At 45.2% G+C, this 18502-nt stretch overlaps 1 protein-coding gene across 1 annotated transcript in view; it reads right to left on the bottom strand.

The window, feature by feature from the left end:
- Positions 1 to 18502, bottom strand: part of GRIK4 (glutamate ionotropic receptor kainate type subunit 4) — a 295451-nt gene that overhangs the window by 35668 nt on the left and 241281 nt on the right. Inside the window, exon 12 of the mRNA XM_054587574.1 lies at positions 5904 to 6017. Within this exon, the coding sequence (XP_054443549.1) occupies positions 5904 to 6017 (114 nt within the window). The remainder of the gene's footprint in view (positions 1 to 5903; positions 6018 to 18502) is intronic.

Below are 18502 nucleotides of genomic sequence, written 5' to 3'. Positions count from 1 at the left end.
TGTTCTCTTCCTTTCAATTTACACAGCCATTTGAGAGCTTATATGATCCACCAATACTATAAAATCCTGGAATGCAAAGTGGTCTTGGGGTCATGTTGCTATACTAAATATGCTGAACCTTTCAATAAGAATAAATGAGCTTATACGCCAAAGAAACAACAACAACGACAACAAAGCCTTGAAATTCAGGTGTCCTGTCATTTGACGTGCATACTTGGAATACCAGGGGGCGCCCCAGACTCTAAAGGCTGGGCTCTTTCTGGCCGGCCCGGAAGCTTGCCTGCTCTAGCTAATGATTCTGGAGCCTTCTTGTGAGGGTGTTATGTTGTGTGGCACATGCAGGTATCAGACAGGGAGAGACAGTGAGTTCAGCTGGCAGCCATGGCTAGGTCTGAGCAGAGGAGGTATGTGAGTTGCCTGGAATATTTGCCTCCCATCTCTTTTTGTTCTCAAGACTAATGGGGTAAAGTCCAGAAAAAATTTATTTAGCTCATTTATTCCGACAGAAGCCAGGCTTACAGGGCTCGCTGCTGCCCAACCGCAAGCCACAAAGGAAAGTGGTATCCACTGCCCTCAGCAATGCAGGGCACTGCCCCACTTTCTTCCTTTCTTTCCTCCAGAGTTATCAAACACCACATGTTAAAATGACCACATTTGCCATAGCAAAAATCGTAGCATAAAAATTTATGGTCTGACAAGACGGTACGTTTTTCCCCAATGTATCTCCTACTAGGATTTACTGAAAGAGAGGGAGAGAGAGAAAGAGACAGAGAGAAACAAAGAGTGATATAATGCAACGTATAAATGCTATAATAGAGGTAAGGAGAGGGCAGAAACTCAGAGAAAGAAGAAATCACTCCATGTAGTGGAGTCACATTGAAAAGCAAGTGACATTTGAGCTGTGTATTAAAAACTAGGGAAGAGTTTGTTAGATGGTTGAGAGGGAAGAAGATGAGCATGAACCTTGATAAGGAGGCAGGAGGGACTGACATGATGGGAAATCTGTCAGCACTAAGGGGTGAAGACGCCTGCCAGGGAAGAACTGGAAAGGGGTCAGGAGTGACGGTCTTCATTCTTCATGCTAGGAAGGTTGTACTTGACGGGCAGCCAGTGAGTGACTTTAAGTAAGAGGTTAATATGATTACAGTTGTAAAAAAAAATAAATAAAAATAAATTAAAAACAACTCTCAAGCTGCAGTATGAATTGAGAATGGATTGCAGGTGGGAGTAATCAACAGGCATTTATTAAATGTAATAGCTTTATTAGATATGACAGGCACTATATATACATTACATATGTATCCACATTAAATTTGTATGGCAACCTATTTTTATAGATTCAGAAACTGAGAAACATGTGACATGTAGTTAGGGTCAGATCTGGGAACAAACCCGTGCAGTCTAGCTCCAGAGTCCATGATTTTCACTCTATTGCTTCTAAGTGCATGCGTATGACCATGGCCCTCTAATGGGGACACAGTGATGTAAATAAACACCCTGTCCTCAGGTAAGATACAGGCCATTGGAATGGCAGCAGTTCAGGTAGAGATAAAGAGAGCCTGAACCAAGGTTGACTCGGTAGGGACGGTACAGGGGTGGACAATAGTAGGTGTTCAGTTGTGAGTACATGAAATGCAGGGTTTATTATTTTCTGTAATAATCTTAACCTGCATGTCTTTGCCACACAAATTGTAAACCTACTTTTGCCTACCCCTGTATATTTGAGAATGATTTAGCAAGGAGCTGACCAGCTGAACATGCAGAGTCAGAAAGTGAGGGATAGCTCAGATAACTGGACAGAGATGCCACTATCTGAGATGGGGCAGAGGGGAGGAAGGAGAAATATACTGAATGCAGTTGAGGCACCGTGTTTGAGGCACCTGTAAGACATTCAAATGGACATGTCTAGTAATGTGTTAGAAATATGCTACTGGAATTCAGAGGAGCTGCCAAGGTTAGATTCACAGATTTGGGAGTAGGTGAGATTAACCAGACAGAGAGTCAGCAGAAGAGAATGATGATTTAAATGGAGAGAGTTTTAGCAAGTGAGAGGGATCAGCAGTGACAAATGCCAAAGCCAGAATCCCTATCCAGCCTCTGATTGGCAGGGAGTAAGTGATAAAAAGATGAAAATACTATTCTGATTTTGGTCCTGATTTCTGCATAAGCAGAAACAGAGTTTATACCCAAATTTGGGAAAAATGAAAATATCCCATAATAAATTCTTGATGATCCACGTTCATGAAGAAGCCTAGAAAATCACAGATTGCTGGTAATTTACAAATGATTTCTGGTCATCTTTAGACTTCAGAGACATACCTGCCACCACTTGTTATTTTGGAGGGCTTTGTTGAAAATCCTCACTAGTCACTTACACTTGGGTGTTGATCGTTTTTACTTTTTTGCATAGATTTGATTACTTTTCGGTAACAATCACTAATGACGTAGCTGACTTCATAGACACAGAACTAAGATAGGAATTCTGGGTCCATAACAATTATAAATAAAATTAAGTATATTTTTGTTCACAGATAACTATTAGGTAGAGAGAATTCACAAACACACAGTATTCAACTTTTAATGTTATTAACTTAACACTAGTGTATTAGAGAGAGCTTCTCTCTGTGACGTTATATTTAGGCTCTTATGGTGGACTCAGCCAAGCTATCCTTTGCTATTAGCTCTTCCTCTTTGCCTCTTTGGTTTCATCTCAGACAAGTTTGAGGTGAAACCAAAGAGGCAAAGAGGAATTCTCTAGTTGGTTCAGAATTATTCTCTCTGTAGCTGGCTTTTGGGTATTTTCTAAGCATACTGCTTCACACAGAGAAAAATGCACTCAATAAACATTTGTTGAATAAATGCATAAACTGTCAGTTCTGCTTAATGTAAGCTGCTCATGGCAGCACTCAGTTTTTACTCAGCTTGGTCGCATTGTAAATCAGACCTGAGCAGCTCCATGGCACACTGACGCCTCAGAATGGAGGCTAGAAGAGGGGGAGAAGCCTGATCAGACAGAGAAACTGCATTAGGGTTCTTCAGAAAGGAAGAACCAGTAGGGTGCATGTGTGTGTGTGCATTTGTAAAGAGATTTATTTTAAGGAATTGGCTCACGTGATTATGTTTGCTGGTAGATGCAAAATCTGTACAGCAGGTTAGCAGGCTAGAAACTCAGGCAGGTTTTCTATGTGATAGCCTTGAAGTAGAATTAGCTTCTCCTCCAGGAAGCCTGCTTTTGCTCCAACTGATTGGATGAGGCCCACTCATGTTATGAAGGTAATCTCCTTTACTTAAATTCAACTGATCATTAATGCTAATCACATCTACAAAATACACAGCAACATCTGTTAGTGGTTGACGAAATATCTGGGCACCATTGCCTCTCCATGCTGACGCAGCTTCACACCCCAGGAATTAATGTAAGAGAACTAATATAGTGATAGGCGTGCGGGTGGTGGAAAACATTTGGTCAATAAATGTAGGCTGTCCAGAGGGTTGGTCAATTGAAGTTTAGTTCTGGTCAGAATCGATACAGTGGTGTCCTGGGTGGTGAGCGTAGCCCAGCAGCAGATGGTCGCAAGAAGCAAAAACACATGGTAGCAGGTGCCTTCACCCACATGGGTTACTTGTGGTCCACTAGGTCACCAGTGGGACTTTCGTTTCCTTGGTGTTAACTGAGAAATTAAGGCCAGAGTTGAGTTTATGGCCTGCTGACAAAGGCTATGTGTCTCTTTCTTTTTGGGTGCTCCCTCCGGGCTCAGCTGGTGGAGGGTGGTGGGGTGGGCTCAAGTGGCAGTGCTGGCTGGGACACCACCCAGGAGCACTGCCAGGCGTAACTGGCCAGAGCGCTGTCCTGGGAGCTGCACAGCCCGGATGCTGAGCCCAGCCTTGTGTTAGCTCCGTGTGTGACTTTGCTTCCTTATCTCTACCATGGGAATTATAATCCTTGCTCTTTCTCCCTCAAAGAGCAGTCCTGAGGCAAATGAAAAAGGGTGCCCAGAACAATTCTTCAAAAATCACACAAATAAAGGTGGAGATCTGGTGTCATTCAGAGAACATAGGCTCAAATCACACCATACCTGGATTTTAACTTTTCTCTTTCACTTATTGGTAAGCGGCCTTGTTCAAATTTTTAAAAGTGATTGCATTTGTTTCCTCATATCTAAAATGAGAACAACTATGTTATGGTAGTTTCCTAGGGCTGCTGTAAGTGCATATCACAAACTGGTGGCTTAAAATAACAGAAATGTACTGTAAGGCATTTCTGGAGTCTCGAAGGCCAGACCCAAGGTATCAGCAGGGCCATGCTCTCTCTGAAGTCTTTAGGGGAGAATCCTTCCTTGTGTCTTCTCGCTTATGGTGGTTGCTGGCAATCCTTGGCGTTTCTTGGCTCATCGATGTACCACTCCAGTCTCTGTCTTCAATTCAATCTTCTCCCTTGTGTGTCAGTGTCCAGTTCTCCCCCCCCCCCTTTTTTTTAAAGCCACCAGTCATTGGATTAGGACTCACTCTAATCCAATATAACCTCATTTTAGGTTGATTACATCTGCAAAGATCCTATTTCCCTATAAGATCATGCTCACGGGTCCTGGGGGTTATAACTTGAACATATCTTTTGAGGGGACCCAATTCAACCCATAACAACAGTCAACATCACCGGTGCCTGAAAGAGTGGCAGAGACGAGGCGTTCAGCGAATGGGAGCTATGGTCGTCGCGGAAAGAGGAGAAATGAGGACGTCCCCCTCGATCCAGAGAGACACATCAGCAACGTTGTCGACCATGGACTACGACCACATCCTCACATCCTTTTCTGTCTCCACCTGGGAAGCATGGGGTTTTGATGTCTTCTTCTTCCAGATGACGGTTTTCTTTCCCATGCTGGGCAGCGATTGGACAAAAGCCTCCACGGGTCCAGTGCTCTTCTGAGCCACCTAGTGGCTGTGACAGGAGAACTTCCTCCTGGAGAAATGGGCCACACTTTCTAAGGTCCTAGCAGCTGTCCGCTATGTGGGTTCAGGCTGGGGCTGCGAATGTAGGTAGTGCCCTTTTCTAAAGTTGGAACTGGGAGGTTGCCTCCACCTGGCAGCCTTGCCCTTCCAGATTATATACTGGAATATGCCACATGACCTCGGACATCTGCAATGACTTCAGTCCTGGGAAATCCATATAATAGCTATGCACTTAGAGCCAGTCTGGATAAAAAGATGAGAAAAAGGTTCTTCTGGCTCACTGCAAAAAGTGGGCAAAGTAAACTAAGTGCTGGCAACGTACTATCGTCCACTTTGCGTCTGAGGCACAGCCGGGGCCCCCTCCATGCCTTGTCCCCACCGGCCGGTAGGCCGTGAGGCCGTGTCCCTCCTCTGCGGCCGGTTGGTGGGCTTTCACAGCCAACCGAACCAGGGATGTCTTTTTTTTTTTTTTTTTAATATACACGCCAGAGATAAGTGATATTAAATCATCTGCTCTTTATTCACTTGTACACATAATCAGGAGTGGAAGGCGTCTCTGTTCCCTCACCAGACACAAAGCTCAGAGCAAGCAGAGTGGAATTAAGAGTCAGTGAGGTCTGGGAGAATGCTGGGGCACTTGTCTGCTGTGGGCCCTGTCCCCTCCGAGGAAGCAGAGTGACCGACAGGACCAATCGCCCACTGACACGCTATGTGCCAGGGGTTGAACGGCTATTCTTACCCATACCCGTTCAGTGGGGCAGAAGCGATTTTTATGGAAAAACCCATGAGTGAGACTTTTCCATTCCCCCATTTTGCCAGTGCTTGGAGCTGACAGGGAGAGCAATAGCCCTGCACATTTGCATTTAAGTGCTGGAATCTAAATATTTCCATAAGCCATTCTTTAGTACCACATAACTTAGTGTTTGCATGCAAATAATATTGACATAAATGCTTACCATATGAACTCGGTAAAGAATGCTAATTCCCAGAGTCATGAATGGCTTCGAGAAATCAATCACCTTCTCCCGTTCAGCGGTGATGGTGAGTCCTGCCACGGCCAGGTCTGCTTTCTGAAAGGGGTAGAGAGAGCCCATCACTGGGGCAGCCACGTGAGGTGCCGTGCCTCACTGCACTACTGGGGAGATGTTCCTCTAGTCTGGCTTCTGTGCAGCGGGCGTGGCTCTAAGTAGTTACAGCAAATCCAAGGTATGAATGGTCACTAATGTTCATTTGAGGTTAAACCCCTCTAAATACTAAATAAGTATAAAAAGCAGGAAGGATCACTACAGACTGTTCACGGGTAGACTCAAATGCCCTAGAGTAAAGGTTTCAAAGGGTCAAACTTGTGGGTAGGTTTCCTGGATTTGCAACATTGAGTAGCTTTTCATTCAACTTCTTAGTTTGTTCAGTCAGTAAAACTTCACTGAAATCTTATGCTATGTAAGACATTTTTATGGGGGGTGTGGTTACAGTAAGAGATAAAAATGATGGAACCACAGACATTAAAAGAATCTAAAGCAATCCATTTGTTGCACATCGAGGAAATGGAGACCAAGGACTTGAGCAAGTGGCCCATTGTCACAAAGCTCGTCCTTGTCAGAGCTGAGGCTGAACCCCAGGGCTCCTGGACCACAGGCCACTTATGTTGCTGTTGAGGTTAAAATTAGGTGCCACAGCAGAACTAAAAGAAGGGTCTCTGGTCATTTTTCAGGCAAAATCACCAGAATTTGTTCTGCAAATGTTTCCTTCCTTTCTCTTGCTGCCACATTGCACCTTAAGTGCCTGCATCTGAGGAGTCTATCCTGAATTAAGGCCTTCTGGGAAAGGAGATAGTATAGGCTTCCTCAATACTTCCCTCTGTCAGGAAGTTCTTTCTTGTATCTAATTTAGCTCCATCCTATTGCAAAGCAGCTCACTTCTTACTGGTCTTCTCCCCTATAAATGAAGTGGTGGGAAAAGCCCAGTGCTGACTTTCAGTTCTAGCTCATGCTCTGAACGAACGAATGGACATAGGATAGTCACTTCACTTCTTTAGGCTCCCGCAGCCTCATCCCTCACCCAAGGATACAGGGTTCAGAGAGTGCTAGGATTCTTCTCAGCAACTCTCACCATGATTCTCAAAATATAATCTATGACCCCACCTGCCTCAGAATCATCTGAAGGGCTTAATTGAGATGGGAGTTCCTGAGTCTCATCCCAGACCCCTGCAGACTCTGCTGGTAGGACCCAGAAACCTATTTTTAATAACTTGTCCAAGTGGTTCTGATTTATACTAGTGCTAAGGAACCATGTTTTATAAGCTAAACATGTATCACAGATTGGCTGCCATTGGTTCACATTTCAGCTTCTTTAACTCCTTCTAATTCTAGTGGATGATCAGTTGATGCAAAATATGAAAAAAGAAATATGGAGAAGAATCAAGATGGTGGAGTGAGTGGAAGTCACACTGACCTCCTCCCAGGACCAACCTGGAATTACAACTAAATTGTAGAGAACTCACCGGGAACAAACAACTGAACAAGAGCGAGAGAGGAGCCTTGTAACCTTGGAGACAGAAGAACTGGCTTTAGCACAATCTAACTGGTAAGGAGTGTAGTAGAGACTCAAGAAGGCGGGCGAGGTGCCCACAGGTGGCAGCACCAGAAGGATAATGAAACAGTCAGTTAGATCCCCCTGAGAAGAGCAGGCTCTAAACCAAAAGCAGGGATCTCTAGCCTACAGCATCAGAGGTCAAAAAGTACACAGAAAACAGCCAGCTGTGAAAAGCGGAAGGTTTGTTCTCTGCCAGAGACAGGCAGCTGGAGACACAGAGAACCATTTAAAGGGCCAACACATAAATTTTTATTTGCAGCCACTTACCCTGGTCTCCAGCAGAGGCGGGGACAGAGTGGGCTAGAGATGCCTGAGGAGAGACTGGGGAAGGAGGCTTTGCAGAGAGAATTGGGAGAGTGGCCGGCGGAATCTCGGTGCTGCCTCATCGCCCATGTGGCAGCAGCCATCTTGCTCAGGCAGGGACAACCCCCCACCCCGAGTGGCAGCAGCATCAGAGGACCCAATAATACCGCCCCCAGGAGGGACTCCACCCTTCCCTGAGCTGTCTAAGGTAACCTTCTGAGTGCTGAGTGACTAGAAAATAGCTGAAGGAGACAGCCACAAACAGGATATTACTGGAAGTCTCGAACAGACCGCCTAAGGTCAGAAAGGGACAATATCTGACATCATCAGAGGCAGATCCAGAAAGTAAAAACAGCGGTCTCCTACCATAGAAGTTCACACCACAAAGTTAGGAAATCAAGATGGATCAATTTAAGAAGCAGAAGCAAAAAAGAAGAGTCTCACAAATAATGAAAAGACAAAGAAATATGCCCCACTCGAAGGGAAAGGAGGACTCCCCAGAAGGAGAACTAAATGAAATAGAGGCAAGAAAAATATCAGATATTGAGTTCAAAACAACAGTTATGAGGAAGCTCAATGTGCTCAGTGAGCTCAGGGAGAATTACAAAAAACTACAGGGAAATTAGAGGAACCTCTGCAAACTATATCAGCATGAAAAAGGACATAGAAACAATCAATAAGAGACAAGAGGAAATGAAGAATACAATTTCTGAATTGAAGAACACAGTAGAAGGAATCAAATGTAGGCTAGATGGAGCAGAAGCATGAATGAGCCAGCTGGAGGATAAGGTAGCAAAAAGCTCCCAGAAAAAGAAAGAAAATGAAAAAAGACTCAAAAAGAATGAAGAGGCATTTAGAGAAATGCAGGACAACCTGAAACGTAATAATATCTCTATACTGGGGATACCAGAAGGAGAAGAGGAGCAAGGGATAGAGAACCTGTTTGAAAAAGTAATGATGGAAAACTTCCCTAATTGGAGGAGAGAAAAAGTCACACAAGTCCAGGAAGCACAGAAGGTCCCATTCAAGAGGAACCCAATGAGGCCCAGTCCAAGACACATCATCATTAAAATGGCAAATATCAAAGACAATCAGAGAATCCTAAAGGCAGCAAGGGAGAAAGAGGTAGTAACATATAAGGGAGCCCCGATACAGCTAGCAGCTGGCTTCTCATCAGAAACAGTGCAAGCCAGAAGGGAATGGCAAGAAATATTCAAAGTCATGAAAAGCAAAGGCCTGGAGCCAAGACTGCTCTACCCAGCAAGACTCTCAATTAAAATGGAAGGCAAAATAAGGAACTTCCCTGACAAAAGAAGACTAAAAGAATACACCTCCACCAAACCAGCATTGCAAAATATGCTTAAGGGACTGCTTAAAGATGCAGAAAAGGAGTCTATGAATACCCAGTTCCTTTCAGAGTTGCCAATACTTGATATTACCAATATTTTTTAATACTTACTAATCTGATTGTGACAATGATATATTTTAATTGCTCCTTTATTATTTGTTGCAACTAAACCTGTTTTTGTATATTTCTTGCCTATTTCTATTATTTTTAAAAAACTCTTAATGACTGGTGTTCTTTATCCATTTTTTGATTAAATGTTTGTAGAATATTTTCCCTAAAAACAAAACAAAACAAAACAAAACAAACCATTACCTCTTTTTTAGATGTGTTGCAAATACTTTCCTATTCTACTACTTGTCCTTTAACTTTTTTATATGTATATTACTGTATAGTCTTAAATGTTTTATATAGTCATATTGTCAATATTTATAACTTCTGGGTTTGAATATTTTACTTCAGGGTAAGAAAAATATTATTTTGTATTTTCTCCTAAAACTCCTTAGATTCTACATATTGATTATTAACTCACCTGAATATTTCTTGTATAATGTGTGAAGTAGGGCTTATATTTGTTTTATTTCAAGTAATAGTGGTCAATGCACCTTATTTGTTGAATAAACCTTATTTTCCCCATTGATGTGAAATATCAACTTAATCATATGTTACATTTTTAGACAGATATATAAATTTGTCCATAGAATGCTCATTATATTTCATTGATCTACTTGATTATTTCCATGCTGGTGTCATGTTGGTTTAATTGCTGAGACTTTATAATGGTTTTAAATTTTTTAATATTTATAATTAACTTTGACATTTAAAAAAATAAATAAAGTCAATCTGCATTTAAGAAAGAAAGAAAGAAAGAAAGAAAGAAAGAAAGAAAGAAAGAAAGAAAGAAATGGATCTCCTACCTTTTTTGAAAACATGGATGGAACTGGAGAATATTAAGCTAAGTGAAATAGGCCAGCTGATGGAAGACAAATACCATATGATCTCACCTATAAGTGGACTCTATTCAACAAAATAAACTAACGAACAAAATGAATCACAGACATGGAATCATGGAGCAGACTGGAAGTGACCAGAGGGGATGGGGAAGGAGGACAATGGTGGAAAGAAGGGGAAGGGACTAGACAAAGAACATGTATGAATGACCCATGACATGGACAACAGAGTGGGAATTGACTGTGGGAGTGGGGGGGAGGGGGAGGAATGGGTGGAGGTGGGTAAAGGGGAAAAAATTGAGTGAACTATAACAGAATAAACATGATTTATAAATTTTAAAAATATGTTATTAAAAAAATTAAAAAATAAACAATAAAAAAAAGGAAATATGAAAAAGTGAAGTGTCCAACAATCTATAAATAGGCACTCAGCTCTGAAAGAGTATACACACACAACTCTGCCCAAATCACTGAAAGGAAGTAGGAAGATAAACATACTGGCCCTCATTTTACACACAAGGGTGTTTATGATGTATAATAGGGCAAAGGTCAGCTCCTTCTACATCTCCTTCCAATCCTCCACTCCCAATTCATGTTCCATTGGCTCAAGCAGCCAGGTGATTAGCACAGGTTAACAAACTCATGGCCTTATAAAGGGAGATCAGGCTGAAAAGAAACGTGTGCAGATATAAGAGCTTTTCAGTATAAAATTGTTTAAGATGTGCTCATTCTGTATTTCTGCAAGCCTGTGTTGATTACTACTATCATGTGAATCAAAGCTTGAGTCAGAAAATGAGGTTTGATTAGAAAATTGCTTGCATCTTCATTTAGGGACTCTTTGGGGGGTTGTCCAGGACTTTCGGAACCTCATCCCTTTAATGACACTGGCTCTGACTTGAGTTCAGTCAACCACAAAGGCCCAGTAGGCGTAATGCCAGTCCTGTGTGTGGTTGATGGCAAATCAGCAGCCCAATCCAGTTCAAAACTTGGGAGGAGAAAGAGACAAAAAGAAAATTGGTTGGAATGAAGGAATAGAAGACAAAGTTAGGAAACCCAAAACTGATAATATTGAGTAAGAGGTAAACATGACATCCAGTCCTTTCTCTGATAATTATCTCTCTCTCTCCAAATTAATTAACCAAAGTAAACTCTAGCCTCAAGTTTCTTTCCCTATTCTCAGCCTTCCTCCATAAAGGCAAGATTTGATTCCAATTTGGAAATCTTCCCACAAATTTATAAAAGTTGGCCAACGATGACATTATGGTCAAACAATTCCAAAAAGTGAGAAAGCTGGAAAGGAACAGCATCCCAAAAAGACCCTTTCCTGGGCACATGCAGAATGAGCATGTACCCAGGCAGAGTTTGCCCCAAGCTTGGACAGGGCACTTTTGTCTACTCACAAATAGACACTCCCCAAATCAGGCTGAACTGCAAAGCTTTGGACATGGTGCAAAAGCTTTTGGACCCCATAGGGACACAGTGGGGTCACTGCCCCCAGCCTGCCTTGCTTTCCTTTGTCGCTAACCAATAGCAAGTTTGGGACAAGGGAGGCAGGGATGAGATGGAAAAGGGCAGTGACAAGCTAAAAGAAACAGAGGAGGTTTTGTGGTTGTTTTTTATGTTTAATCAGCTTGGTATAGAACAGTGATTATCTACGTTGGCTTTAATGCACCCTAGGGTACCAGAAGCAACCCCTTGGGATCAGGTTATTCCAAAAGACATTCACTCGTTTTATTTTACCTTAGTTAAAAAAAAAATTATGTAATAAAACAGTCTGAGATGGGATTATGTGCCATGAAGCCACACTAACAACAGAAGGGGCTAGAAGCATAAAAATACTAGCAATTGCTGCTGTGGGTAGCTGAGGGAAGTGCGGGCGCAATGGCACTCGGCCAAGTCGTGTCCCACTGGGGCCACTTGTGGGGCAGGGCTGTGCTCTCAGGGAAAGGGCAGGCGACTGGACAGCAGCTCACCTGGCTCTCCTCACAGTGGGGCCACTAATGCTCCGAGAGACGTTACTTCACTCTTGGGCCTTACCGTAAAATGAAAGGGTCCAACCAGAAGCTCCCTCAGCTCTAACTCCCACATTGTCATTTTTCCTGGCTACAAGAGGTAGGATTAGTTGAATTGGCCTGTTTTGCTTAAGAAGATGGAGGTGGTCAGCAGAATCCAGGGTGCGGAGTGCTCAAGGAGAAGGGCTCTGAGGAGGACGCTGAGCCAGACTAGGAGCAGCCGCTAACAGGGATGAGGCAGGGACATTTTGCTTCAGGGACGGAATTCCAGTAAGGCCAGGAGGAGAACACCATCTGGAGAGGGCAGGCCTGGGAGTGTAACCCCGGGGACTGGGAAACCAGACCGGGAGTCACCAAGACATGGAGAAGGAAGAGAAGGAGGGCTGGAAACGGCGACCAGCAGAGTTCTCTGCGTCTCAGAGTTCCTGGGGGGGTGCGTGTGTGTGTGTGTTCACAGGGATGTGTGATACTTTCCCTTTGAGAGAAAGACTTCGCTCCTCATTTTTGACTGAAAGTGTTCTTTGAAGAGCTCTGTGTTCTGCTTCTGAGAGTCCTCTTTTATCTCCTAGATGCTGTGGAATTCACAAGAGGAGGGCAGGCTGCGGCCAGCCTGGAGGTGACTTCCAAACTTATTATTCATTGCCTCATAAAGTTTAGTAGGGGCATGCAGCTGCTACGATTGCTCCGTGCCTTCCGGCCGCTGCTCGTCTCCCAGGAGGGCCGTGGTGGAGGAAGACAGCAGGCCCACAGCAGGGCCTGGCCTGCACGCTGCCCTGCCCCCCCGCCCCGCCCCGAGAGCACACCTGAGTAGCTAGGGGTCTGGTGGCAGCGCCAGGTCCTGGATGAGCTGAAGTGAACAAACCTTTCTTCTGTTTCCTTTGCCCCCTCTTTTAGACATCTGCTGCTCCCTTTCAGGCAACACTCTTCCTTCCCATCAGCAGGGCCCCAGCACCACTGGGCAGGCCTCCCGATGCCCTGGCCCTGCCTCCTTCCACCTGGCAGTGACTCCCTTCCACAGGGCCTAGCACATGAAAGGATGGGGGCATCAGGGGACCTGCGTCTGCCTCTTGCCGACCACACGTGTCCATGCCAACTTACTCGCCCTCTCCAGGGCTCACTTCACTGGGCTATACAATGAGGCAGTGTCTGCCTATCTGCATTGTGGGAGAGCCCAGAGAGATCATGGTTGTGAAAGAGCCTCGAAAGCCGTGCGCACTGCACAGTCCTGCCGCACCAGTGAGGGGCTGTCGCTGAGAGGTGGCGTTCAGTGTAGGGTAGACCTGTCTGGACTCTCACATACCTATTGGCAGTAGGTAACAAGGCAAGTCATCTAACCTCTCTAAGTCTCAGTTTGCTCATTAAAAAAGTGGGGATAAGAATAGTACCTGCCTCCTAGAAGTGCTGAGAAGGTGAATGAGACAATGGTTGTAAATGGGGCCTGTTTCACAGTAAACACCCAATAAATATTTGTTATTAAGATCACGACAATGGTGATGGTGATGATGATAAACGTGACAATGATGACATTCTCAACAAGGACCCCTGGAGACAACACCTTAACCCAGTATGAATTGTAGGAATGTCTGGGAGTGCATAACCAGGCTTATTCTACCTCCACGCAGGACAGAGGCCCTGGACACCCGGCCCCTGGTGGCCTTTCCCCAGTGACCTGGGACACACACCCAGTTGTGCTGACATGGTGTGCTTCTCTGGTGTGAAGTGATTGTCTGTCTCTGACGCTCCACATAATACCTGTCCCGTCACTTGGAAAACTCAAAGAAAGTACTGACACCCAGCTTGGAAGTCAGATCCAGTTGTCTTCTACAGTCTCTTCTTTTGGAGATAACGTATTCAATGACCCCCCCCCCCCCGCCCCCCAGCTTCCTTCGAATTCTGAGAGTGGGCGAAATCTTGCCCCAAACTTACTCTTGGTTAGTGACAAAGGAATGCAAGGCAGGCTGGGGGCAGTGACCCCACTATGTCCCTATGGAGTCCAAAAGCTTTTGCACTGTGTCCAAAGCTTTGCAGTTCAGCCTGGTTTGGGGAGTGTCTATTTGTGAATTTCTGAGAGGATCTACTGCCTCCAGACCTTTATTCTCTTGCTTTTCTTCACACTGCCCACCCCGCCCTACCCCGCTTTCTGTCCTCCATGGAGGCCAGCTGCCCCTCCATGCCAGCAGCTTGCCATTGCTTTGCAAGTCACATCGGCACATACCTTGTTTCACCTGCTACTCAGTCGCCATAGTGCCTCACATTCTTTGCTATCATTTACTTAACTCTGTAATGCTTTGGGAGGCTATACTTGGAATAGAAAATGCTACACAGAATAAGGTTGTACTGAACATTCTTGGAAACTTTCTTTCCAAGGTAATTGTCTCTGGAGATTTCCTGCACACAGAAGAGGCTTATGGAGTTCTAAACAAGTCCAGGCCCAAGGCTCTGAGGATGCGGGCTGGCACCGTCCATAAACTCCAGGTAGGATGGCGCCCCGAGTCCAGCAAGCCTGGCTTTCTGCAGATGGATGATATCCATTAGGCTCTGGCTGGCTGAGAGTCTGGCCGAGGGTGACATGGGGCCACTGAGCTCACAGGGGGCCACTGGAAGCACTGTGCCCTGGGTTCTGCCCCTCCTTGAGGTAGGTGGGGCCTGTCTGCAGAACCCTCTGCCCCTCCCCAATTCTCCCCTCCTCACCACTCTTTACTGGAATCTGCCCCACTCCGGCTGGTGGGTAAGGGTGCAGGACTGAGCAGTCATGGTCTCTGTGAGCAAAGAGCTTACAGTCCGCTGGGGAGGCACACAGCCATCCAACGGTCAAGAAAATCTTTGTAAAATGACAATTGTAATTAATGTTATGAGGGAGTCATCCATGGCATCCGGAGAAAGCAGAGCGGGGCACTGACAGGGTCTAAGGTCCACATGGCTTTCCCAAGACGGGGCTCCATCATCAGAGCACCATTTCCCTGTGACAAGACCCAGGATGGGCCCCGAGGCTGGAAGGAGTGTAGCACATCCCTGGGCCTGTAAGAAGGCCAGAGGCAGGACAGACAGGGCCAGGAAGTGTGCAACAGGCCAGCCTGGGGCAGAAGGAAGATACACACTTTGAAGAGCAATGAGAAGGCCCTGAAGAAGCTAAGCAACGGATGGCCTGGAGGGTCAGGGTGGTGATACTCACACAGCTCACACCTGTAGCCCTTCTGCGTGTCCGGCACTGAAGTAAGTAAGCACTTTGTCTCACTCAGTGCTTACAGTACCTCTATGAGCTAAGTTACTATTATTATCCCCATTTTACAGATCAGAAAAATGAGGCACAAAGAGGTTAAAGAACTTGCCCAAGGTTATACATAAAGTGAGTGGCATACCAGGATTCACACCTGGGCAGTTTAGGTAAGAGGTTGTGTCCTGGACCTGCAACAAATTCAATTGGCTCTCTGAAGAAGAAGATGGAAGGGAGGCAAGAAAGAAGATGTTCATTTTGTCCTTGATGCCACTGCATTCAGGATAGTCTGGTACCTAAGCTACCACTCCACCATGTCAGCCAGCTGGTCAGCAATGATCTCCAGGACACAGCATCTCAGGGATGCTGTCCAGCTCTTATCTTGCTGAACATCTAGCCGACCACTCACCCAGCCCCTGACTGGCCCTCCTGAATGAGGCCAATGTCCAGAACACAGCTCTCCCTCCCTCCACCTCTCTGTCTTGTAGACTACGTTGCCCTGCCTCACTGGCACCAGCCAAAGTGGGCTCAAATCTAGTCCTGCCAGTTACTGTGCGACTGTGGGTAGGCTTCACATCCTCCCCAAGCTCACTTTTTTTCATCTGTAGAATGGACATAATAATTACCAACCAGGTTTTATGAGGATAAATAAGATAATATATATAACACACAAAGTACAATGCCTGATAATATATAGGTGTTCAATTAATGGTGGTTATTAATATTCTTTTATCTAATAAAATTAATTTATATATCATGACACCTAAAAAATTGCCCAGGCTCCCCACTTCTCCAGGACTCAGGCTGGGGGTCAGGCCCTGATGGCGTGCCCCTCCTGTGAGTTCAGCCTCCCTTCCCGTCACTCGACCTGGAGGCCCCCTCCATTCTAGTTCAGGTAGCTCTCGGGCACACCTTGCAATGCCCACAGCTATAACTCCAGTGTGCGGTTTCTTCCGCCTGCAATGTCCAGCCAGCTACTCCACCTACTCTTCAAGGTCCATTCAGAGTTTACCTTCTCTGTACAAACGTCCTTCTCATCTTCCCATGTATAAGCCTGCCCCTCTCCATTGCCGAAGGAGGTAAGCACTGCTTCTGCCACTCATGTGGCACATGCCATAAATTGGCCTGTGATCCCACTCCGACTCTGCACTTACCAGCTCTATGACCTTGAGAAATAACTTCCTTCTCTGTGTCTCAGTTTCTTCATCCATAAAAGGGCCATCATACAGCTCCAGCTCCTAGGGAGCCTCTTGGGAATTAAATGAGCAACCCATGCAAAGCCATTGCTGGGCACATAATAACTGATCATAATGAATTCTAGCTCTTGCTATTATTGTTGTTTTTGTGGTCATTCAGGCACATAGCTCCTCATTCAATTATAAGAAGGAGGAACTAGGACTTTAAAACACTTAATATACGTATATTAATATATATGTGAATTAATATATATAGTAATTCGAAATTGCTATTGCCCCATTTTACAGACAAAGAAATTGAGACTCAGAGAGATTAGTAATTGGTTTCAGTACACACAGCAAGGATGTGGAGAAAGCCAGCTTTAGATGTAAAGATTCTCAGGACTGTGTTTTGCTCTCTCATGACTGCACTGTTCATAATGACTTTCCCAAAGCCGATACATAGTAAGTCCCTAATGAACAACAAGTGTAGCTAACAGGAAGCACAGGACACAGGAGGACAACCCCCAAACGTGGCCTCCCCTCGAGTCCCCTCTCACTGACAGTGGAATCAGGCAGATTTCTGACACATGCCTGTTCACAGGAGGGGTTTTGTTAGGAAGCTGGAACATTATAACCAGGTTCAGGTCATGCTGAAAACAAGGTCAGATGTGATTCCTCATCCTCCAGCCTAAGGAAGACGTGAAGACCTTGGTCCCCACTAAGAGGGTTCCTTTCCTGCTTGACCCCTCCCCAGGTCCAGGTCTCTGTCGCACCTTGAGCAGCATTACTTGAGAAGCCCAAGCAGAAGGGGAATGGACCCCACACTCTGGGCTTAAGGTGGGCTGTCAGTGGAGGGGTGTTAATTAAATCCCAGAAAGGAATGGGGATAACAGGACAGGCCCCGTGTCAGCCAGGCAGCAGCAGAGGAAGGACCAGCTCTAGGACCTGCTTACAAATTCTGCCCTGCCCTCAATCCTGTTTTGCTACAGTGGACAAGATTAACATCTGCAGCTCAGTCCACTTAAATTAGATTATCTGTCTTATTCTTGGTTTTGATTGACATATCTGCAGGAAGCTCTCCTCCCTGTCCCCCTCTGCCCCACCTAGTGAGATGCCCAGGGACCCTGCCATGACTTGTTGGGGTCACCAAGCTGAGGAGCAATGGGATCTGAAGAAGTAAAAAAACTCACTCCTACTCTTGGCCTGTGCGCGGGCAGGAGCTGTCATTTAGACTTTCTGATAACATGCGTCTGGCATGTGCGCATCTTCTCTCCAGCCACGCGAGGTAGGTTGTTTTCCCACTCCGCCTAACACAGGCTCGGGCCAAGGATACATTTCCTCGGGGTGAATGACATCTGCAAAATTTTTGGTGTCTTCATCCACTGGGGAGCCTGCCAATCCCACCACTCTTCCCTTCTCTCAGGCCATGATCAAAGAATAATGAATAGTGCCAAATTAACCTCTCTCTCTTTTGTTACACACACACACACACACACACACACACACAATATTATATATAATATATACCTATACATAAAAGATATAAATATATATTAAATATAGAATTATATATTAATATCAATTAGTCTAGGACTGGAATGCAGTTTCGACTGGGTGGCTGCAAGCCCAACACATGTTAAGGGGTGGCTGGCCTCAACTCACATCATCGTGCCCACTAACTGGTCCCAAACATGTCTCAACGGGCAGCTGGCCTCGTTTTACAGCATAGCTTCTCTCAAGAACCTCCAAGCCCAGAAAAATTGACAACCAACTGAGGATCATTTTGTAGTTCTTACCAAGAGCCCTCAAGCCTAGAACAAGTGGCAGCTGAACTTGGTCTGCACCAGGACACCTCTGCAGGAGCTCCAAAATCAACACATAGAGTGTCCTGCTTCAGAACACACAAGAGCACCACCCAACTAGCTCCACAACAATACACTAGAAGGGCAGACGGCTTGCAG

The sequence above is a fragment of the Pteronotus mesoamericanus genome, unplaced genomic scaffold (genome assembly GCF_021234165.1).
Source record: "Pteronotus mesoamericanus isolate MK-2021 breed Mesoamerican mustached bat unplaced genomic scaffold, CSHL_Meso_final contig_123, whole genome shotgun sequence".
Classification (NCBI taxonomy): domain Eukaryota; kingdom Metazoa; phylum Chordata; class Mammalia; order Chiroptera; family Mormoopidae; genus Pteronotus; species Pteronotus mesoamericanus.
Note: the sequence above shows the minus strand (reverse complement) of the source record. Positions and strands in the feature narration are given on the sequence as shown.